The sequence below is a fragment of the Odocoileus virginianus genome, chromosome 10 (assembly GCF_023699985.2).
Source record: "Odocoileus virginianus isolate 20LAN1187 ecotype Illinois chromosome 10, Ovbor_1.2, whole genome shotgun sequence".
Taxonomy (NCBI): Eukaryota; Metazoa; Chordata; class Mammalia; order Artiodactyla; family Cervidae; genus Odocoileus; species Odocoileus virginianus.
The window spans coordinates 53602553-53627041 of NC_069683.1; the positions used below are offsets into that span (position 1 = coordinate 53602553).

Sequence of the window (24489 nt, forward strand, 5' to 3'; positions counted from 1 at the left end):
TCAGGCTCCTCTGTCCGTGGGATTTCCCAGGCAACAACACTGAAGTAAGTTGCCACTTCCTTCTCCAGGGGATCTTCCTGACCCAGGGATTGGACCCACATTTCCTATACTGCAGGCGGATTCTTTACCACTGAGCCACGGGCTTCCCTCGAGAACTGTCATACTGGGCGTCTGACTGACTGTAGTCAGCCAGACTTTAGGGGGTGTTCTTTGCTGGTAGAAGTTTTTTTGCTTTTTTCTCATCTTTGGATTTGACAAATCTTCAGGAATGTCTGATTTCCATGTTAACACCATTTTGCTTTAGCAAGCTTGCAGAGAACACTTCTTCCACCTAGGAGTCGGTAGTCTTTCTGTATTCTCTTCAGTAAAGACTTTAGTAAAGACTTCTTTACTAAGACTTTCTTTACTAAGAAGTCTTTAGTAAAGACTTCTCATTCATGAATGAAAGAAAGAACACATTCTGGAGTACTCCTCCTTATCTGCATAAGTGCCCTGATCACTATTATATCCTAGAACTATTTTGTTTAGGCCTGTTGTGTGCTAGGTTGAGATTATCTTCGTACAAGTTAAGAATACTAGAAGTAGGACTTCCTCTATTAGCACAGTGGATAGGAATCCGCTTGTCAGGAGACATGGGTTCGAGCCCTGAACTGTGAAGATCCCATAGGCCATGAAGCAATTAAACCAGGTGCAGCAACTACTGAGCCTGGACCTGAACTCTGGAGCCTGCAGGCCACAACTACTGAGCCTGTGTGCCCCCACTGCTTGAGTGCACGCACCCTGGAGCCTGTGCTCTGCACACCGCAATGAGAAGCCCATGCACCTAGAGAATAGCTACTAGAGAGTAACTCCCACACTCTGCAACTAAGGAAAGCCCATGTGCAGCAATAAAGACTCAGTGCAACCAAAACAATTAATTTAAAAAAAGAATCAGTTCAGTCGCTCAGCTATGTCCGACTCTTTGCAACCCCATGGACTTCAGCACATCAGGCTTCCCTGTCCATCACCACCTCGCAGAGCTTACTCAGACTCATGTCCTTCGAGTCAGTGATGGCATCCAACCATCTCATCCTCTGTCGTCCCCTTCTCCTCCCGCCTTCAATCTTTCCCAGCATCAGGGTATTTTCCAATGAGTCAGTTCTTTTCATCAGGAGGCCAAAGTGTTGGAGTCTCAGCTTCAGCATCTGTCCTTCCAATGAATATTCGGGAATGATTTCCCTTAGGATGGACTGGTTGGATCTCCTTGCAGTCCAAGGGACTCTCAAGAGTTCAAAAGCATCAGTTCTTCGGTGCTCAGCTTTCTTTACAGTCCAGCTCTCATATCCATACATAATGACTGGAAAAACCATAGCTTTGACCAGACAAAATAGTACTTTACCATTGTCAGCTAATTTAATTGTAGTTGTTGAGTCCATTCAGTAAATATGAAAGACTAATCTTTTTAAAAATATGTATTTGTTTACTTGGCTGTGCTGGGTCTTAGTTGTGTCATGTGGGATTTTTTGCTGCGGCACACAGACTCTCTAGTTTGAAGAACGAGAACTTTCTAGTTGTGGCCTGTGGGCTCCAGAGCATTTAGACTCAGTATTTGTGGCATGCAGGCCTAGTAGTTCTGTGGCATGTGAGATCTTTTTTAAAATTTTATTTATTTATTTTTTTATTGAAGGATAGTTACTTTATAGAATTTTGTTTTCTGTCAAACCTCAACATAGGTACACATATATCACCTCCCTTTTGAACCTCCCTCCCATCTCCCGCCCCGTCCCACCTCTCTAGATTGATACAGAGCCCCTGTTTGAGTTTCCTGAGACATAGAGCAAATTTAGAATATGATATTTATCTTTCTCTTTCTGACTCACTTCACTGTGTGTAATAGGTTCTAGGTTCATCCACCTCATTAGAACTGACTCAAATGCATTCCTTTTTATGGCTGAGTAATATTCCATTGTGTATATGTACCACAACTTCTTTATCCATTCATCTGTCGATGGACATCTAGCTTGCTTCCATGTTCTAGCTGTTGTAAATAGTGCTGCAATGAACAGTGAGATACGTGTGTCTTTTTCAGTTTTAGTTTCCTCAGGATATATGCCTAGGAGTGGGATTGCTGGGTCATATGGTGGTTTTATTCCTAGTTTTTTAAGGAATCGCCATACCGTCTTCCATAGTGGCTGTATCAATTCACATTCCCACCAACAGTGCAAGAGAATTCCCTTTTCTCCACACCCTTCCAGCATTTATTTGTAGACTTTTGATGATGGCCATTCTGACCGGTGTGAGGTGATATCTCTTTGTAGTTTTGATTTGCATTTCTCTAATAGTGAGCAATGTTGAGCATCTTTTCATGTGTTTGTTTGCCATCTGTATGTCTTTTTTGGAGAAGTGTCTGTATAGATTTTTTCCCCACTTTTTGATTTGGTTGTTTGTTTTTCTGTCATTGAGTTGTATGAACTGCTTGTATATTTTGGAAGTTAATCCTTTGTCAATTGTTTCATTTGCTATTATTTTCTCCCATTCTGAAGCTTGTCTTTTTACCTTGCTTATCATTTCCTTTGCTGTGCAAAAGCTTTTAAGTTTAATCAGGTCCCACTTGTTTAGTTTTGTTTTTATTTCCATTACTCTAGGAGTTGGATCATAGAGGATCTTGCTATGATTTATGTCGAGTGTTCTGCCTGTGTTTACCTCTAGGAGTTTTATAGTTTCAGGTCTTACATTTAGGTCTTTTATCCATTTTGAATTTATCTTTGTGTATGGTGTTAGGAAGTGTTCTAATTTCATTCTTTTACATGTAGCTGTCCAGTTTTCCCAGCACCACTTATTGAAGAGGCTGCCTTTGCCCCATTGTATATTCTTGCCTCCTTTGTCAAAAATAAGGTACCCACAGGTACAAGGGTTCATTTCTGGGCTTTCTGTCTTGTTCTGTTGGTCTGTATTTCTGTTTTGGGGCCAGTACCATACCGTTGATGACTGTGGCTTTGTAGGATAATCTGAAGTCAGGCAGGTTGATTCCTCCAGTTCCATTCTTCTTTCTCAAGACTGCTTTGGCTATTTGGGGTCTTTTGTGTTTCCATATGAAGTGTGCAATTTTTTGTTCTAGTTCTGTGAACAGTGCCATTGGTAATTTGATAGCGATTACGTTGAAGCTGTAGCTTGCATAGAAACGATCCCTGAAAGTACAGTCTTGGCGTGTGAGATCCTGATTCCCCCACCAGGGATTAAACCCTTATCCCCTGCATTGCAAGGGGAATTCATAACCACCGGACCTCCAGGGAAGTCCTGAGACTTACGTTTTAAGATGCTTTGCTGCCGTACGGTTGTCAGACGGGCAGCATGTCTTTGTCGTGGAAACTCTTTCACTTGTTTGGCAGTATTTCAACTGTTTTTTAAGAGTCTCCCACCTCAAGTGCTTTGTTAGCTATGGCACCTGGTTTTTTAATCTGAAAATTTTAGATTAAGTGCTTTATGCTGATAGTTTTTGCATACATCTCTTAGTGTTTTCTTACATATAAGAACCTAATAAGCCTATAAATACTTCTTGAATGAATGGATAAATGACTTCAGTTAAAGAAACATTCAATCAGTTGCTTTTGAGCATTGATTATGCTCCTCATAGAATTTGCGGTCTGATAAGGCTGCACACACATGAGTAGGTAATTATAGTCCAATGTGTTATGTGCAGCAGTGGAATGATAGTCAGGGATTTGAAGGAGCAAGTTCATCTGTTGGTGTCAGGAAAGACTTCTTAGAGGGGGTGGTCTTTGAGCTGAGCTGGAAGGAAGAGTAGGAGTTTGCCAGGAAGACACTAGGTGGGTACATTGCAGAAAAATAGAATGTCAAATGTCAGACTGCTGAGACAAAAAGATTGAATATTGAGTTCGTTTTTAAAAATTTAAGGTAGTTTTACAGCATTAGCCAATTTTAGGTAAGAACTACACAGGCGTAAGCAAGATAATGTCACTCTCTCCATTGTGATTGTGATAATATGCAGATGGTCCCCAACTTACGGGACTTCCCAGGTGGTGCTAGTGGTACAGATCCCACCTGCCAGTGCAGGAGACATAAGAGACACGGGTTCGATTCCTGGGTCGGGGAGATCCCCTGGAGGAGGGCATGGCTACCCACTCCAGTATTCTTGCCTGGAGAATCCCATGGACACAGGAGCCTGGCGGACTACAGTCCATGGGGTCGCAAAGAGTTGGACACGACTAAAGCTACTTAGAACCCACCCCAACTTATGGTGCTTCAACTTATGATTTTCTTTGACTTTATGATGGTGTGAGAGCAATAGTATTCAGTAGAAACTATACTTTGAATTTTGATCTTTTTCCAGTAGGCAATAAGGTATCTCTCGTGATGCTGGGCAGTGGCAGTGACCTACACTTCCCAGTCAGCCATTCGTCCTGAGAGTAAACCGTGGAAGCTCTTACTGCCGTTCTTTATACGGACAACCATTCTGTTTTTCATTTTCAGTACAGAAGCCAGTAAATTACATGAGACCGTCAACACTGTCTTATAAAGCAGGCTTGGTATTAGGTGAGTTTTGCCTGACTGTAGGCTAATGTAAGTGTTCTGACCACGTTAGAGTTAGGCTAGGCTGAGTTATGATGTTTGATATGTTAGCTGTATTAAATGTGTTTTTGACTTACGATGTTTTTAGTTTATGATGGGTTTATCAGGACTTAACCCCATCATAAACTGAGGAAAACCTGTAAATATTTATTCTATTGTTCCTGGTTTTCAAAGGGACCTTTCTATACTTTCTTGGCCAAATAACATTTATTAATGACACGTTCCAGGCCTGGACTGACTCTTGTCTTTTGAAACCAGGGGACAGAGGCAATTTTTCACAACTATTACTTGGATGAGGTCAAGAATACTTGATGCTTAGGAAATTTAGAGTAGTGTAGACATGGAAGTTGCAAAGTTGTAGGTGAAACGTCTCTATGGGGTCAAAGATCAAGAGGTGAAATTTTGTGTTGCAAAAAGGAAAGGCTTGGCACTGATTTGGCCTCTTCCCCTTGTAACATTTCAAGTTCTCAGATGTTGAGGTTGAGTTTTTTTGTGTGAAGAGCTGTGCTGTCTGATGAGAACATAGGCCTGGGAGGAGAGGCGTGGGAGGACAGGTGTGGGAGGACGGGTGTAAGAAGTGCTCTTCCCTCAGAAACAACAGCGGGTCTGCTCAGGGATGCCACTTGGAGCTTAGGATATGATCCGTGCCTGTCTGTCTTATCAAATCTGTCAGACCACAGGATGGGAGATTTCAGAAGGTAAAGGCTAGAGACCTTGGTCAGAAGGCCCACAGCTTTCCATTCCTGCAGCAGCAGAGGATGAAGCCCCAGAGGAGGCTTTGGAGGCATGCTTAGGGTCACCTGCTAGCATGACCTGTTCTAGAGCCTTCTTTCTTTTGTTAATCTTTTGTGTTGAACCTCGGTGGATTTTTCCTCTTGGTGGCACAAATTTGACATTTATAAGGATGATTTATTATAATTTAGTTCCTAGAGTTCTGTAAAACTGTAGGCCTACAAAGTAGTTTCCCTTCATTCAGTCAATGGAACAGTAAACATTATCCCTTCTTCTTTAATCTCTAACAAAGCTCCCTTGAGCTCATTTGATTGAAAGGGATTGAGGCACTTTCCATAAAAGGGAGATAGGTGAGTCCCCCTCTGCAAAGACCCTGCTTCCAGCTTCCTTTCACCTTACATTTTGCACGAGTTAAATGCTTAGCTTGTCATTCTGACATATTTTTTTCTATAATACATAGTTCACTTTTTGATAATTTCTGAGAGCAGTGTTGAGTATCTCCCTGGAAAAAGATACAAGTTTTTACTCTTTTGAGATAGATGTCTTATCAAGTAGGGGAGGACACTGGTTAACAGAATTCACTATTTTTTGGTCCCCTTTTGCCCTTGTTTTCAAGACTGTTGTCATTTGAACCTTCCCAAATTTTGACTTATTCCCCAGTTTCTATCCGGTCCTTCAGGGAAGTAACAGTCTATTACGAAATGTTCACGGCCTAGCTATGAACTTGATCTATGAGCTCCTAACACATAAAAATAATTGAGGTTACCAACTTAATGCTTTTGGCTCCACATCTCAGCATACAGTATACCTTGGTAAAAAGATAGACAGCCGTAACAGGAGGGCATAGTAAATTGTGATAAAGAGAAAAACACTAGAGCACTTTCCTTGAAAAAGCATATATTAGCAAGGATCGAGAGAAAGAAGCTTTTATCTGTTGATGTTTAAGCATCTGTAATAGATGATGTGAAGGGTGACTCCCTTTTTTCTAGTCACTCTGATTTATCATCTCAGGGTCAAATTTCCAGAATTTTGTAAAGAAAAAGGGAGGTCAGGGTTGATAGCACTGCCTCCACACTGGCCGTCAGGAGATGATTGTGCCAAAACTGACTTCTCTGGAAACTGGACTTCTACTAAAGGACTCAATTTAGGAAACGTGCTGTTCAATAGTAATTAAAACCCAGAGAAGACATGTATTTTCCATTTTGAAAATAAAACCATCCAATAGTTTTCTGTAGAAGGAAATGGCAACCCACTCCAGTATTCTTGCCTGGAGAATCCTATGGACAGAAGAGCCTGGCGGGCTACCTGCCATCCACGGGGTCGCGAAGAGTCAGACGCAACTGGAGTGACTGCAGGCAGGCAGTTTTCTGTAACCTAAAAGGTTATTTGTAAAGAATACAAGATGCAGATGTCTCTGATGAGCTTGGCCTGGGATAGAGTCTCTCTTCCTGGACAGCTTCTATCCCTGTGTTTCGACAGGAAGAAGCGAGCTTTCCCTAAAGGTGACGCGCTGTCGGACCTGAGTCCTTCCCCGGGGTCCCCTCTGCATCTTCCTCCTCCCTTAGATGTTTCTCGCCTCTTGGGTTTGGTTTCTAATCTTATTTTGCTGTGCAAGCTGCAGGAATGTCAGGCTTTTCTGAGTATTCCTCTGCCTTCTGATTACCCTTTTAAGCAATGCTGATTGCAGGAAATTGCTGTGGTGCAAGGCGGCTGTCACAACACACAGTGATTAAACCCGCATGTGTCATTCATGGCCTGATTGAAGTAATCACACGAGGGAAGAGCAGATGAAAACCGGCGGAATGTGCCAACGGGGGCTGTCTCTCAGTGTCTGAGTTTCAGGGTTTGGAGTTAAAGAATCAGAACTTGTGCGAGCAAGGCTTGTGTTTTCAGTCATGTTATTTCATTCTGATTCCGAAAAGCTGAGCAAGGTCTGGGTCTCTGAACATGCTTTTCCTCAGGAAGACAAGTCGTTGCTTTTTGTGGAAGGTCCCCCTTCAACAGACACTATTGAAAGGTGGTTGAGCACATCAGGGGGAAGGATACTAGAATGTGATAGTATACACGGATAGGCAAGGCCCATATATGTACGGGCTTATGTATAGCTCAGCACTGTAAGACTGCACCCACCCCGCCACCCCCCAGCCCTCGGTGGGGAGGCCTCTGCTTCGTGCCCTGTGAAAGTCCAGGTTGTCTCCTGGGCTTCTGACTGACCACGTTAGAAGTTCCAGCAACCCCCTTCTCAGGTTCAGTTAATTTGCTGGCGCGTCTCCCAGGACTCCAGAAACACTTCTGTTGTCCAGTTTATTAGAAAGGAGACAAGGCAGACGGAAGAGATGCATAGGGCAGGGTGGGCGGGAAGATACGTGGTGCTTCCCTACTGTTTACCTGCCTGGAAGCCCTCTGAACACTGTCCTTTTGGGTTTTTATGGAGGTCTCATTAATTGAGCACCATTGCTTGATTCACTGGCCATTGGTGTTTAAACCCCATTGCTATACCCTCTCGCCTTCCCAGAGGAGGGAAAGACAGGACTGAAAGTTCTAACTCTCCAATCACTAGGTGGTTCCTCTCATAACTAGTCCCCATCCTGAGGTTACCTAGGACTTTGCCAAAAGTCCCCAGATTAGCATAACAAAAGATACTTCTCACCACTTTAGGAATTAGGTAGGTCGTTTTAGGCGCTCTTTCCTAGGAATGGGAGTGAAGACCAAATAAATACTTATAAATCACAAGATCGCTGCTAAGCTGTTTTTATTGTTTGGTTTTCTGAAAAGTATTAGTCCCATTTGGGCTGGATATAGTGGTCCAGTACTCATGTACAGATGTGAGAGATGAACAATAAAGAAGGCAGAACGCTGAAGAATTGATGCTTTCAAACTACAGTGCTGGAGAAGCCTCTTGAGAGTCCCTTGGAAAGCAAGGAGATCAAACCACTCAATCTTAAAGTATATCAACCCTGAATACTCTTTGGAAGGACTGATGCTGAAGCTGAAGCTCCAGTACTTTGACCACCTGATGTGAATAGCTGACTCACTGGAAAAGACCCCAATGCTGGGAAAGATTAACAGCAGAAGGAGAAGAGGGCGACAGAGGATGAGATGGTTGGATGGCATCATCAATTAAATGGACATGAATTTGGACAAACTCTGGGAGATGGTGAGGGACAGGGCAGCCTGGTATGCTGCAGTCCATGGGGTCTCGAATAGTTGGAAACAACTTGGAGACTGAACAACAACAAATAGTGGTCATGATAGCTAAATATCTGAAACCTGATTTCTAAGGTGGGGGGGAGTGGCTTGTGGGCCCTCACTTACATGAGCTGCTGGATCATCGAATTTACTTGACAAGCAACACTCTCAAGCATTGTCGTAGGTATTGGAGGCATTCACTAATGATTTCTTGTCTCTTTATTTCCCTCAGGCACAGAACCTTGGTATTTCTATTTAATTAATGGATTTCTGAATTTTAATGTAGTCTTTGCTTTAGCCCTCCTGGTCTTACCACTGACTTCTCTCATGGAATACCTACTGCAGAGATTTCATGGTAAGTGGAATAAGGAATGATAGATTTGCGGGGAGGGAAGAGAAGTAACAATGTATACCAAGAAATAAAAAACAATCTACTTATTTTATTTTCCATTTTCTTCCTATGGAAATGGTTGGCTTATTGTATTTTTCCATTTCTGTTTATAGTTTATTCTACCTGTGTTAACCTATGTGATAATCTGGATAATAATTTCAAGTGAGGAAGTCTGTATGATTTACAGAATCATCTGGGGAGGCAAAAGCATTTAAAAAACCTTGGGAGATAAGCGTATTTAAAGGAGTGTATGTTAGCATGGTAAATTGCTTAAGATAATCAAAAATAGAGGCAAACAATCTCTGGGAAATTCAACCAAAAATCTGGAAACTAAGCCTTGTGGAGATTCCCCGACATTTGATGCTTGCTCTGATTGGGAGACAGAGCTGAGCAGAAATTCATTTGAGTTTTGGAAGAAGATTTCATTTCCAACTTTTTGGTCTGGTTTGGATGCTCTGTGATCCTTCCATACCATTCCCCGTTTTCCTTTCCATAGTTAATAGTTTATAAAGAGTTTGCTGTGTTCATAGAATATGAAAGCAGCCTTCAGAGTCACTTTTGCTTTATTTTAGAACTTTTGTTGTAACATGACCGTGATGCCATTATCTAACAAAATTCACAGTTTTTTCTTAATATCATCTAATGCCCAGGTAGTATTTAGATTCCTACACTGTCTGAAAAAAAACTTTTATAGTTTTTTTAAAGCAGGATCTAAATGAGTCATATACTGAATTTGGTGTTACGTTTCATAAGCTTTTCTAGAGGTTCCCCCCTCACCTGTGTCCTTCTGAAGATTTCTAAAGAAACTATGTCACTCATCTTGCGTACATAGTGTCCCACGTTTGGATTCAGCTCTTTGTTCCCTTGAGGTATTAACGCATTCCTCCATTCCTTGTGTTTATTAAGGATCACTTTTCTTTTTTTTTTTGAAAAGTAGCTTTTTCTGACTATAAAAATAATTTATACTTGTGGAGTATTTGTAAATGCTTGTGATATAAGTATAAAAACAGTAAAAACAAAAACAGTATATTAAGCTATTCTCTAAAGTAGGAATCCAATTTTGGTTTAAAATTGTGTCATGTACCCACATGTCCACCTAGTAAGAAATTGAGGACTCTGTTTTTTCTTTATGTATTTTGTATATTTTATGTACAGAAACATTATTTTTTATATATTTTTTTAAAAAATTTTGTTTTATAACAGAAATAATACGTTTAACATAGTTTAACAGAAATATAGTTTAACAGAAACTATAAATTTTTATAGAGGATGTTCCAAAATTTTAGGCCATGTTTTTAAAATATGTTTGTTATCTTCTAAGATATAAAAGAGGAAAAGATTGTTTACTTGTAGAAGATAAACTTTTTTTCTTATAATAAAGAAAATTCCAACCTAAGATACTTCTTGGAAAGGTAAATATCCTAAATTATAGCCTAAAATTTCATAAGTGAAAAAAAGATAAACTTGTTATTGCAGTTCAAGAGTGTTTATTGCTAAAGAATTTCTGCAGGAACTTCCCTGATGGTTAAGACTGTGCACTTCCACTGCAGGTGGTGCGGGGTTGATCCCTGGTCCCTGGCTGGTATACTAAGATCCTGCATGTCTCAAGGCCAAAATAAAACCCCTGGTTTTTCAAAAGCATGTGTAACTAAGGAGCACTAGGTTAAGCAATGCTAACTAAGGTGGGCTCTGAGGACAACCCTGATCTCTCATCTCAACTTGCTCGTTGTAAACATAATGGACACCAGGGGGCGCTGTCGATCCACCGTTGGTCAGTGATTCCCATGTACTACTCCTTATCGCTAATAGGAGCACAGTTTGAGATGCCTTCACTCTGGGTTGTAGGCTTACTACTCCGTATCCATGTTCCTGACCATGACCACAGGAACTTTCCAGCAGGTGCTTGGGTCATGGTGAAGGTGAAGTCCCTCAGTTGTGTCCGACTCTTTGTGACCCCATGGACTGTAGCCTACCAGGCTCCTAGGTCCATGGGATTTTTCCAGGCAAGAATACTGGAGTGGGTTGCCATTTCCTTCTCCAGGGTCATAGTGCTCATTAAATTCCTGCAGTTCTTTCATATGGTTTAAAGTACATTCTTGGCTTTAATTTTGCGGTACAGAGTGGATGGGTATTACCAAACAGGAGAGAAAACTCGATCAGCAAACTTCCTTTAAGAATGTTTTTATATATTCTTTGAAACAAGTTCTTTGTCATTTGTAGCTTGACAGAAACCAGTGATGAGTTTGAGAATTCAACTTTGTTTCTTTCCTTTCATCTATAGCTATTTGGTATATACGTAAGAAGATTAATGTAGTAAACAGAAGAATTAAAATCTAAGAAATGAATTTATGTCATGCTTTTGGCTAATCTCAAGAATCTTCAGTCTTAGTGGCAGGACTCCTCTCTCTCTAGAGAGAGAAGTCTTTTTTTTTTTCTTCATCCAGTATAGAAATTATTAAGCTATATGACCCATTCACCTGACATTCATTTGTGTTCCAGCTAAATCCAGTATTGTACCTACTTTTAAATGTTGGATCTCTTGGGAGAGCTAAGAAGTATATACCTCTTTCTGTTTGACTAGTTAATTATATCAGAGAAAGTGTGAATAAAAGAGTTGAAATGTTTTATGGGGTGCCCTAGGGTATATGCCTAAGTTTGAGATCAAGAGAACTTTGAAAGTAAATGTGCTGTTTTGGTCTAATATGGTGAAAGGTGGATATTTTTTTTCTGTGTTTTACAGTTCAGAATTTAGGCCACCCATATTGGCTTACCTTGGCTCCAATGTATATTTGGTTTATAATTTTCTTCATCCAGCCTCACAAAGAGGAGAGATTTCTTTTCCCTGTGTATCCACTAATATGTCTCTGTGGTGCTGTGGCCCTTTCTGCACTTCAGGTGAGTTTCAGGGAAATGTGTGTCTGCTTCATTCTGTTTCACATTAAATCATTCAACAAGCTTAAAGGCAAATTACAGAATGCTTCCCCCTAAGAGATGGTATCAATACATTAAAGCTGATACAGATCATAAAACTTTGATTGCTTAGGTGTTGTTTGTACTGTTGTTTGCTGATCACATATTTGCAGTGTTAATTTGTGTTAGTAATAATTTGTCTCTCTTGCCAACAAGAATCCAATTGCTATGAAAGGAGTTTTTTAAGTAGTTATTTGGGCCCAGTACAGACTGGTAACAGCACAGCAGAGCTGATGGAACGTCTGTTCTTCGGTTATTAAACCTGAATGCAACTGGCTTAGGTGTCTGGGGTTACTTCAGGCAGTTCGCAGTATGGGACATTGTAATCCTGGCTTAAAACCTGTCCAGGTCAGAACTAATCATGAATATTTCGGTATTTATGGCCTTGGAAGTGTCGGACTCTTTTTTTTTTTTTTTAAACCCTCTGCTCCATTTGCAGTTATTAAAAAAGGATTAATTTGGGTAATAGGTTTTTTTCCTTAACAGATTTATGGTAAGATATAATTTACAAGGGCCTCTCAGGTGGTGCTAGTGGTAAAGAACCTGCCTACCAATGCAGGTTTAGATGAAAGAGACAAGGGTTCAGTCCCTGGGTGGGGAAGATCCCCTAGAGGCATGCACAGTTACCTTCTCCAGTATTCTTGCCTGGAGAATGCGGTGGACAGAAGTGTCTGGCAGGCTACAGTCCGTAGGGTCTCAAAGGATCTGACTAGACTGAAACGACTTAGCACACACGCATGCACAATTCACAAACCACAGAATTTACTCATTTACAGTATATGATACAGTGTTTTCTAGGCTAGTCACAGATCTGTGTAAGCATTACTCCAGTCAATTTATAGCATTTTCATCATCTCAAAAACCTGTATCCTTTAGCTGTTGTAGCTCCCCCTCCCAATATCTCCTCAGCCACAAGCAACAGCTAATCTACTTTGTATCTCTATAGCTTTGCCTATTCTAGGCATTTCATATAAATGAAATCATAGAATATGTGGGCTTTTGTGACTGACTTCTTTCATTTAGCATAATGTTTTAAAATCTCATCCTTGTTAGGACAGTAGTTTTAAAAAATAATTTTAATTATAAAAGTAATTTAATTTCATCACAGATAATTTTTCTTTTACCTCTTTCTAAAATCAGTCCTACTCCCCTAACAAAATCTCCTTCTAGCATTTTTGCCTGTCATATAACAGAATCTATTATGATTGTACTTTAAGGCTCATGTAACTGTATCCCTCTTAATATTATCATTATGTTGCCATGTCTATATGCATATTTTAATAGCAATATAGTGTTCTGAGTTGGATATAATATATAACATTATTATGTAATACATAATATATTGAATTGGTAGTATATAATGGTTAGACATAATTTATGTTAGAGTTTAGGTTGCTCACTTATTTCAGTATTATAAATAATGCTAAGATAAATATCTTTGTTTAGGTATTTGGATTGTTTCCTTAGGAAAGATTCCAAAAAGTATGAAAGGAGTTCAAACATATTTATGGCCCTTGTTAAGTATTGCAAAATTGCTTTCCAAAAGTAGTTCTAGTCTGAGAGGGAAAGAAGGAAGGAAGGAAATCTCATGGGAAGGTGCCAAAAGGCTGCAGAACTCATGCAGGTGTGTATATATTCTTAATGATATTCATCTAGTTTGTGAAGTAGTTTAGCATATAATTAACAGCATTTTCCTAATGTTCCACGAAGGGAATTTTGTTTTCTTCTTGTTTGGTCATGAGACATTTTGTTGTTACTAAAAACTTTGATGAAAACTTGTCAGTAAGGAAAGTGAAGGTTAATCACCAGTTACATCAGAATAGATTGAGATACTTCGTATATTAAAAAAAAAACTACCAAAAACATTTTCATTTAAGTATTTAAAAAAAAAATTATTAGGACTTTAGTCACTAGGAAAATATCCAAATAAGTTTCCTGTGAAGCCAGTGAGATTTCATTCTTAGCAAGCCCTCTGGTGAGTGTGGTCTGCAGACAGTTGAGCAGAGTTTGCTTTAATCTCAGAATGTAGAGTGGGTACCTCACTGTGTGCAAATGCTCAGACTCTTGGTAGAGCCTCTTTTGCTGCCTCCTTCCTCTTAGTTATGGTGATGTCTTGTGATGATGTGTATTCTGCAAGGTGTATCTTTTTTTTCAGAACAGTTTTCTTTCCTTCTAGAAATGTTACCACTTCGTGTTTCAGCGATACCGCCTGGAGCATTACACCGTGACGTCGAATTGGCTGGCGTTAGGAACCCTCTTCCTGTTCGGGCTCCTGTCTTTTTCTCGCTCTGTGGCCCTGTTCAGAGGTAGATGTGCAGACAGTAACTTAATCCATACTCACTTTACCTTGGTTGATGTGTGAGTGTTTAATACAATTCAGCTTAAGCCGAGGGGGAGGACTTTTCTATGTGGAGAGCCTGTGGACTTCATATTAAGAATGGGATGAGACATCTGTACCTTAGAACTGAAGAGAAGATTGAGAATTCCTTTTAGTGTGATTAACTATACACTTCTTCTCTATTCTTACTATTTTTTTTTCTTTTAAAGAATGAATTAAGGAAGCCTTCAACATAGGATGCAGAGTTGTGGCTCAAGTCCCATGATTATATTCTTTCTTATAATCTTCATTTGGATCAAGAATATTGAAATGGGCTGAAAGAATATGAAATTAAAAAGGTGAAGGGTGTAGAAAAGGGCAAGAAAGCAAGTGATTTCTGGCAAAGATTGGGCCTCGGCTGTAGTCATCTTCCTGACTGTAGGGGCGTTTGATAGCAGTTGAGCGGGCTTCCTGCTGGAGTTGCTATGTGCCTCTCACATGGATCACAGTGGGATACTAACACACGTTGTAATTAAATATCAGAATCTCACCTCTCTCATCTTCGGCTTTCACACACCTCTCTCGTTCCAGGGTATCATGGACCTCTTGACTTGTATCCAGAATTTTATCGAATTGCCACAGACCCCACCATCCACACCGTTCCTGAAGGCCGACCTGTCAACGTCTGTGTCGGAAAAGAGTGGCATCGCTTTCCCAGCAGCTTCCTTCTGCCTGAGAAGTAAGTTGCCCTTTAATTCTCAGAGTTTTAAATCAAGGGGTAGAAATAGCAGATCTGTGGCAGTGTCGCCTTAGTTTTTCCTCCGCTTTGGATTTTTCGGGAGTGTTTGAGTGATTGGCCGTCTCAGGCAGCCGTGGGCGGTGTGCCGAGCACCCGGGGCCTGTTTGGTGATGCACCCTGCGCTGCCCTGGCCTCCGAGGGCTGGGGGCTTCTGAGCACGCTGTGGGTCCTGGGCTCCTGCTCGTGGCTCTTCCTGAGGATCTGTGCTGAAATTTTTATGACTAACTCATGTTAACCCACTTTTGAAAGTGATTTAGAGACTCTCAGTGTCTAGGGTGTTTTTAGAGAAGACACAGTTGTTGTCCAGCAACAGTGAGCATTCTCTCTCACCCTGTGGACCCTGGGGAAAGCTGTGGCTAAGACCTGTGCACCACTTTCCTCCGTGCTGTCTATGGTTGGATGTGATAGCATGGGCTCCAAGTGCCTTTGGATCTGCTTCATTCAGACGGAGAAGAGTCCTATTTAGGGAAAAGAGAAGTCAGGTTAAGATGAGTCATGTTGCTCCATTTGGGGACTGGCCGCGGCAGCTCAGCTGGTGCTAATATTTTTTTCCTTGATAAAGATCCTGTATCAGTCATTAATGATTAATTAAAGCTTGTTTTTTTTAAACTGTTTGCTTTAGCCTTTGCCTTTTCCATCTGAAACAGTTTCATAACTAGAGATACTTTTGAGGATTACTCAGGAACAAAGTAGTTTTCCCACAGTAAGTTCCTACATTTTACTCTTTCCTCTCTATGCCTGATGAACTTGCTTAAATTTTGAGAGGTCCCCTGATCACATGATAATTGGCAGTGAACTTTGATGTTTCTCTAGTTGTTTGATGGTATAACCACTGTTGCAAATTTCACTGCTGAGAGTTGGTGAAATGGGATGAGAGATCTCAAGTTGAAAATTTCTCAACGATCTTGGATTGAGTTGTGACCTCTGCCTCTATGCTCTCTGGCTAAGGTTTCTCAGAAATATTTTGTCTCCAAATGAAACATTTTTCACATGAAATTTCCTTTTTTTCGCTTATGTATTTCAAGTACATTTAGCAATCTGAGCTCTCTGTGTTTTTCTCATTCTTCTTATTTGTTTTCTGACAGTTGGCAGCTTCAGTTCATTCCATCAGAGTTCAGAGGCCAATTACCAAAACCTTTTGCAGAGGGACCACTGGCCACCCGGAGCGTCCCTGCTGACATGAACGACCAGAACTTGGAGGAGCCGTCCAGATACGTGAGGGCATGACTCTGCTTTTACTGCTGTGACAAGCGCTCCACCCTGAAAGTCTGTTACATACGTGATAGAGCTTTGATGGAATGAGAATTTTTAGGAAGTGGTTTCTTTACGGTGAAGGGTATAACAACTTCTGTTGAGGAAGAGTTCACAGTGTCATTTTTATTTTCAAATGACCTCCTTTATTTTCTTTGTAAAGTATTCAACATATTTTCTAAGCTGGATCGGAAAATTTCTTATGTTGAATTCAAGCCATTTTGAAACATTCTGCAACTCGTATCATCCTTGGTTCATTAAAATACTTCCTGGGGAACTTCCAAGTTACCCATAGACCTTTGAGCTAACAGTTAGTATATTCCGGTTTTAGCAAGTGGATAGTCAGTGAGGGTTCTGCTCACACTGAGTCGGTGAAGCAGTGTGTTTCAGGGCCAGGCTCTTCTACACGCTCATCTCTACCCACCCTGAGAGCCCATGTAGGTGCCTTTGAGAGATGACACTCACCATTTGGTACCTGTAGGATCTTTGACTGTGGAAAAGATGAGAGTGCTCAAGATGATGTTCCTGGTTCCCAGAGATGGTAAAAGACCGTTTGTAGAATTATTAGAAAGCACATTTTTTTTTGGCAACCTGTTTAGAAAACATTTAAGAATTTAAATGTCAAATACATTTCCCTTATGTCATATACCTAAAGTGTGAAATATCAGGACTTTCAGTTCCCATTCAGAGCAAACCTGTAGCCACAGCTGGCCTTTTGTCTCCTGGATTGGGGCAGGTTAGATTTCCATGGAGACCCTCAGTTTATGGGTGAGATTCTTACTGTGTGAGCTTTAGCTTTATAAGCTATGAAAATGGACATCATAAAATACATTCTTGGCTTGGCTCTCTGAGAAGGTAAGAAGTGTATTCCACTAAGTGACTTGGAGTTTCTTTCTAACTGAAGCCTCAGATTCATGTAACAGTGAAAATACTCCTGGGTGGGATAAACTGCTATTAGCCACTTTTATTTTAGCTGCAGATACTCTCTTGAGAGCAGGCTTTGATGCACATGAGATCATCATGGGGACACTTGATAGTCAAAAAGATAGGAGAATATGCTGTGATGAGGAGAGATATAGTAAATTCAGAGTGATATAGTCACAGCTGTGTTTTGGGAAGAGATGGTATAGGATAATTAAAAAAAAAAAAGAGCATGGACTTTGGAGTCAAGTAGGCCTGGGTTCTAAACTCTGTTGCCTACCTGGTGACCTTGAGCAAATTAACTAACATCTCTGTTTAACTAATTTCAGTTTCTGTCTGTGAAGTGGGAATAATGACACCTGCTTTTGGAAGATTAATGTGAGAGTGGATATCATATCTCTCTGTCATATATAGCATAGTGTCTGTACACAGATTTTCCCACAAATGTTCTTAATCTGATAATGGTGTATTTGATGGATTAGAGGTAAATGAACCCTTAAGAGGATTTATAATCTGCCCAAAGCTATCTCTCTTTCCTTAAATTTATTGTTCCCCAACTTGGTTTTTATTACAGTCTGTTCAGACTCAGTGTTGGTTTTTCTATCCCAGTGACTTTGCTTATCTTGATAATGGTACCTGGACTTCCCTTGTCTACCTTCTTATGCTACCAAAACTTCCTCCCTGAAGCCTTTCCAGCTATTTAAGTCCATAGTGAGCAGTGTACTCCTTTAAATTGATCTGTGTACTCATTTAGCTATTTAATTCTTTTGTCTTATGTCTTTTAAATATTTCTGATGTATGTCATATTTTTGGCTATCATACAGTGAATGCTATGAAGAGAATGACTGCTCCTGTTTCTTTTGTATTCACCATAGTGGCTAAAATAGTGCTGTGTATCTAGTAATTAATCTATACATGCTTTCTGGCTTGAGGAATGAATATTCATCATAGTTGGGATAATGATGTTGAGAGAAAGCTGGCTATAAAACCTGCAGGTCCTTACAAGCACATGAAATGATGCTCAACATTGCTAATTATTAGAGAAATGCATATCAAAACCACAGCGAGATATCATCTCACACCAGTCAGAATGGCCATCATCAAAAAGTCTACAAATAATAAATGCTGGAGAGGTGTGGAGAAAAGGGAACCCTCCTACCCTGTTAGAATGTAAATTGATGCAGCTAGTGTGGGAAACAGTATGGACGGTCCTTAAAAAATTAAAAATAGACTTACCATATGATCCAGCAATCCCATTTCCGGGTACATATCTGGAAAAATCAAAAATGCTAGTTTGAAGAGATACGTGTACCTTGAGGTTCATAGCAGCATTATTTGCAGTATCAACAGACACACATACGCGCACACACACTGGGATCATACTCAGCCACTAAAAGGAATGAAATATTGCCGTTTGCAGCAACAGGGATGAGCCTGGAGAGTGTCATGCTTAGTGCAGTGAGTCAGACAGAGAAAGGCAAATACTATGTGACACCACTTATATGTGAGTCTAAAAACTAATACAAATGAATTTATATACAAAACAGAAATAGACTCACAGACATAGAAAGCAAATTTATGATTACCAGAGAGGAAAGTGGGGGTGAGGGGGACAAAATTAGGAGTATAGAACTACTGCACATGAATAAGTAACAAGGATTTACTGCATAGCACAGGGAATTATAATTATATCCAATATCTTATAATAGTCTATAATGGAATATAATCTACAAAAACACAAAAACTCCCCTGAATCACTATGCTGTACGCCTGAGACTAATAAAATATTGTAAATCAACTGTACTTCAATTAAAAAAAACTACAGTGGCCTATTGTACATTTGGTATGCTCTGGTCATCGGTTGTCTCTGGTTAGACCATATTTCCATATTCTCTGCTTCAAGATACTGTTCAGTGACTGTATTAGCTTTACCCCAAAGGTAAAGATTTTCCAGAATAGCTATGGGGGTCAGCAAAATACTAGGTGGTAAAACCAGGAACAAACAGGTCCTATATGTACTCTGAGTGTGTAGTGTCTGTCTCTGTGCTCGTGTACCTTTCTGTGACCGAGTTTCTTGCAGTGTTCCCTGGATTTTCCTGTGTGGTGGGGGGAGTGACCTTCAAATCCAGTCCACTCACCTTTGACCCTTTGGAAAGCAGAAGACACACTTGGTGGTTTACTGTGGATTCTACACGAACTATGATCAGGGATTACTTTCTTTCAGTTCACAGTTTAAAAAGATATTTGTTTTCCTTTGATGATAAAAATAGTAAACACTTATTGCATTAAATAATGAACGCTACCAATAAGAAAAGAAATCAGCTATAATCTAATTCGTTATTGCTGTTGTTTAGTCACTAAGTCATGTCCAACTCTTTGCAACCCCATGGACAGTAACCCTCCAGGCTCCTCTGTCCATGGGATTTCCCAGGGAAGAATACTGGAGTGGGTTGCCATTTCCTCCTCCAGGGGATCTTCCCGACCCAGGGATTGAACCTGCATCACCTGCATTGGCAGGTGGATTCTTTATCATGAGCCACTAGGGAAGCTCATAATCTAATTGCCCAAATAGTAAACCACCGTTACCATTTTGATGGTTTCTTTTTCTTCACTTTTTTCTCTTGCATTCATATGTGCATTTGTATGTAAACAAAAATCTCAGTTTTTTTTTGAAAAATAATATAGTTCTTTAAGAACTGGTGCCAGGATCAAGACTGTAGTGACCAAACAACTTTGCCTGACTTGTAAGAGTTCACGTTGTACTATATTTGCATTTGTTACTTCTGGTATCAGTCCTGGTTTTACATACAGGTTCATTCAAACAAGCAAAACAATCGTGTTCTCTATCTTTCCTGTGCCTGCAGAATAGCAGCATTATTTTTATTTGCCCTTTGGTTCTGAGTAACAGGTTTTAGGCAGCCTTTGGCTTCAATGCGATGTGATGCAGTCTGCCTCCTGTTTCTTGTCTGAATGGAAACTAAGAAACGTACCTGACCTCCTGCGTTTCCTGATGCTCTGTCACCTCTGAGTTTAGCAAGAATTAGGAGAGTTTGTAAAGCTTCTGTGGTTTCTACTGTATTGTTATAATTATACTGCAGCAGTTTTTTTTTTGCTGCATATTCTTTCATGATAGTTATTGAGTAGCTGTTGAACATCCCATTATTCAACAGGTGGCATTATTCAACAGGTGGCATTATTCAGTGGTACCTACCAAGATTCTCTTTCAGAATCTGAAAGAGGTCTGAATTTAGAAGATACATTCAGTGTGTCCTCTATTTCTTGACAAATCCAAATTTTTGTTCACTATTTCAAGGTGAATAATAACATTCTGGTTCCAAATCTGGTATCTGATTTGGGAACTACTAAGTCAATGGATAGAGTTTGGAATAAAAATTATGTCTTCAGGAGGGAGCTTAAAGACTTTTCTCTGACTTTGGCTTAATGCTTAAGCAGATTTTCAAGAAGTTTGTCCATCTGTTACCATTGAAAAAAATAAAACTGGTCATTGATTAATTTTTTCCTCAAATAAGAATATAGTCTGTTCTGCTATAACATGATGTGCAGTTGCTAAAGATAATGGTGTGGAAAGCCACAAGTCTTGCGGGAAAAATGGAGTTAAGGACACAGTACTCACAAACTTTGTCAGTGACATATGGGAGAGATCTGTTGTTGTTCAGTCATTAAGTGGTGTCCTACTCTTTGCGACCCCGTGGACTGTAGCACTCCAGGCTCCTCTGTTCTCCACTATCTCCCAGAGTTTGCTCAAATTCATGTGCGTTGAGTTAGTGATGCTATCTAACCATCTCATCCTCTGGTGCCCCTTTCTCCTTTTGCCTTCAATCTTTCCCAGCATCAGGGTCTTTTCTAATGAGTCAGTTCTTCGCATCAGGTAGCCAAAATATTGGAGCTTCAGTTTTAGCAGTCCTTCCAGTGAATATTCAGGATTGATTTCCTTTAGAATTAATTGATTTGATCTCCTTGCAGTCCAGGGGACTGTCAAGAGTCTTCTCTAGCACCACAATTGGAAAGCACCTATTCTTTGGCACTCAGCCTTCTTTATGGTCCAACTCTCATAACTGTACATGACTACTGGAAAACCATAGCTTTGACTGTATGGACCTTTGTTGGCAAAGTGATGTCTCTGTTTTTTAATATGTTGTCTAGGTTTGTCATAGCTTTCCTTCCAAGGAGCAAGTGTCTTCTAATTTCATGGCTGCGGTCACCATCCACAATGACTTTGGAGCCCAAGAAAATAAAATCTGTCACTTTTCCCCATTCTATTTGCCATGAAGTGATGAGACTGGTTGCCATGATCTTAGTTTTTTTAATGTTAAGTTTCAAGCCAGCTTTCTCACTCTGCTCTTTCACCCTCATCAAGAGACCGTTTAGTTCCTCTTCCATTTCTGCAGTTATTGTATAGTCGCTAAGTCATGTCCTACTCTTTTGGGACCCCATGTACTATAGCCTGCCGGCTCCTTTGTCCATGGGTTTCCCATGCAAGAGTACTGGAGTGGGTTGCCATTTCCTTTTCCAGGGGATCTTCCCAACCCAGGGATCGAACCCACCTGTCCTACATTGGCAGGTGGATTCTTTACCACTGAGTCACACAGGGAAGCCCCTTTCTGTCATCGGAGTGGTATCATGTGCATATCTGAGGTTATTGACATTTCTCCCAGCAATCTTGATTCTAGCTTGTGACTAATCAGCCCAACATTTCACATGATGTACTCTGCATAGAAGTTAAATAAGTAGGGTGAAAATATATAGCCTCGACATACTCTTTTCCCAATTTTGAACCAGTCAGTTTTTCTGTGTCCAATTCTAACTGTTCCTTCTTGACCCTCATACAGGTTTCTCAGGAGACAGGTAAGGTGGTCTGGTACTCTCATCTCTTTAAGAATTTTCTGCAGTTTGTTGTGATCCACACAAAGTGTAGCATAGTCAGTGAAACAGAAGTAGATGCTTTTCTGAAATTCCCTTGCTTTCTTCATGGGCCAACAAATGTTGCCAATTTGATCTCTGGTTCCTCTGCCTTTTGTAAACCCAGCTTGTATATCTGAAAGTTCTCAGTTTATGTACTGCTGAAGCCTAGCTTGAAGTATTTTTGAGCATAACCTTGCTAGCATGTGAAATGAATGCAATTGTATGATAGTTCGGACATTCTTTGGCATTGTGGTTCTTTGGGATTGGAATGAAAACTGACCTCTTCCAGTCCCATGGTCACTGCTGAGTTTTCCAAATTTACTGACATACTGAGTGCAGCACTTTAACAGAATCATCTTTTAGGATTTGAAATACCTTAGCTGGAATTCCATCACCTCCACTAGCTTTTTTCATATAGCATAGCAGCCTAATAAAAACCAAGGATAGTTTTATATGTGTTAAATGGCTAAAACTAAGTAAATGCTACAATAATACGGCAGTTTACCTTGAAGGAGACCTCAGGTATGCTTCTTGAAGTGGCATTAGGAGGGCTGTAGCTTGTGAAGTAAGGGTTATCTGAAATATGACAGAAAGTTGTAATACCAAATATGGATGATACGGATGGGTGTGGCTCATTACATGCAGTGAACTGAAGAAGCTGGGAGATACTTGAGTGTGGGCACTATGTGTATATCTGGACTGGTTGGTTCAATTGGGTGCAGTTTTCTGGATTCATCTAGTTTTTCTTGTGTATTAAATGACACATAGCAAACGTGGAAAGTGAATTATGCTTCCCTTGTTCAGTTGCATTGGAACAAGTGTGCATATTCAAAACAAATGTTAGGACAGAACTGATTGTATATTTTTTTCATCTTTATCTCCCCTTTTACCATTTAACCAGTGGGAAAGAATTATGGTTTTGGAAGGTATAGGTATCATAAAGTTTAAAGATCTTTTTCACTTTATGGGTGAAAAAACTGAGGCTTAGGTTGTAACCTGACAAAGGTTAGTCCTAGGATAAAAACTTGGTTTCAGGATTCCCCAGTATTATTTTTATTCTTTTCATGCCTCCTGTTACTTCCAAAGTCATGTGTAATGTATCACTTGAGTATATGTTTTCATGCAGTGGTTAATTGTCCTTTTCATGTAGAAGGACTGAATAGACCCTTAAGTGGTTGAGCATTACATTTTTAAGAAGTTATTTTTTATTTCTAGAGCTCTGTTACATATATGCCAGATTCTTTATATAATTATTGTGTTTATCAAAAGAAATGATTGGCGTCCACTCCCTTTTAAAAATCTCTTCCTTCTTTTTGTCTGTCTTTTAATCATTTTTCCTACTCTTATTCAAAGTCCTTATTTGAGAAAAGTAATTACCTGATAGATATCCTTGCTAATTGTTATTAGCCTTGAGTAGCAGAGCAAGCGGATTAAAATTGCTGTACTATGCACGGTAAAACTGGAATCCACTCTGAATTTAAGTATGTTCAAAATGCTTCTTTAAAATTAATTCACTCATATTCATTGTGTTGTCATTTAGAAATGAAGTGATGTTTTCATGATCTTAAGTGATTGAATGATCCCAGCATTTTACCTGTGAGTTTGCGTTTTTATAGTGAAGTAAATTTTTACTTGTGAATTTAAAGATTCATTCAACAAATATACATTTATCAAGGCTTTATGGGAGGCAATAAAACTATAAATCTGTGCCTCTGGGTGACAATTACTTTTTAAAATTTAATTTTAGTATATATAAAAGAAATGAAAATCCAGAAAAATACTTGAAATCTTTCCCTATCAGATGTTTCAGGCTAGGCCCCAGAGTTCCTATTTCAAAAAAAAAAAAAGAGACGATCACAGGATCGTATTGATGTCTGGCAAAATGATGTAGTGGCAAGAGCGCTGACTGGGCTGGGAGTTAGGAGAACCTGGGATTCTTCTCTAGAATTCGGTGAAGTGTATTTTATTCTTATATGTTTCTTGGGTTTCTGAGACCCTTGAATTAGCTTTGCATCTCTAATTTGCTGTAGCTACACCTGACTTCCAGTTGCAGCGTTTAGATTTCAGCTTCTCCCATGACCTGTTTTCTAATCAAGATATTTCGTGGTAGCAAATGTTATCTTGAAACATGATTTCTGGGCCATGTGACCTAATGACCAGAATGGAGGTCTTTCTGCTGCTTCTGCCCCAAAGGAGATGAGCATCTGTGTCGTGGCAGCTGAGTGTGATGTTTGAGAGTTGAGAAGACATGCTGTACACGCCATCTCTGGTGAAACCCCTGTGAGAAAAAGTTGTGAGAGTATTATTGCCCTGTACCCTTGCCACTACTCGCCCCCAAAACGCACACCTTTTATTATTGATGAATTGATCTCTGGCTCAGGCCTTTTCTTTTTAAGAGTCTGTATTTTTGTTTACTTCTGAGGTGGC

At 40.0% G+C, this 24489-nt stretch overlaps 1 protein-coding gene across 5 annotated transcripts in view; it reads left to right on the forward strand.

The window, feature by feature from the left end:
- The window catches only part of ALG9 (ALG9 alpha-1,2-mannosyltransferase), a 105796-nt gene that overhangs the window by 31629 nt on the left and 49678 nt on the right, over positions 1 to 24489 (forward strand). For 3 of the 5 annotated variants that reach the window (XM_020882296.2, XM_020882295.2, XM_070473596.1), the window contains exons 9-13: positions 8723 to 8845; positions 11622 to 11776; positions 14028 to 14157; positions 14760 to 14907; positions 16053 to 16182. In XM_020882296.2, coding sequence (XP_020737955.1) covers positions 8723 to 8845; positions 11622 to 11776; positions 14028 to 14157; positions 14760 to 14907; positions 16053 to 16182 — 686 coding nt within the window. The remainder of the gene's footprint in view (positions 1 to 8722; positions 8846 to 11621; positions 11777 to 14027; positions 14158 to 14759; positions 14908 to 16052; positions 16183 to 24489) is intronic. The other 2 variants (XM_020882297.2, XM_070473595.1) reach the window with 1 other exon arrangement.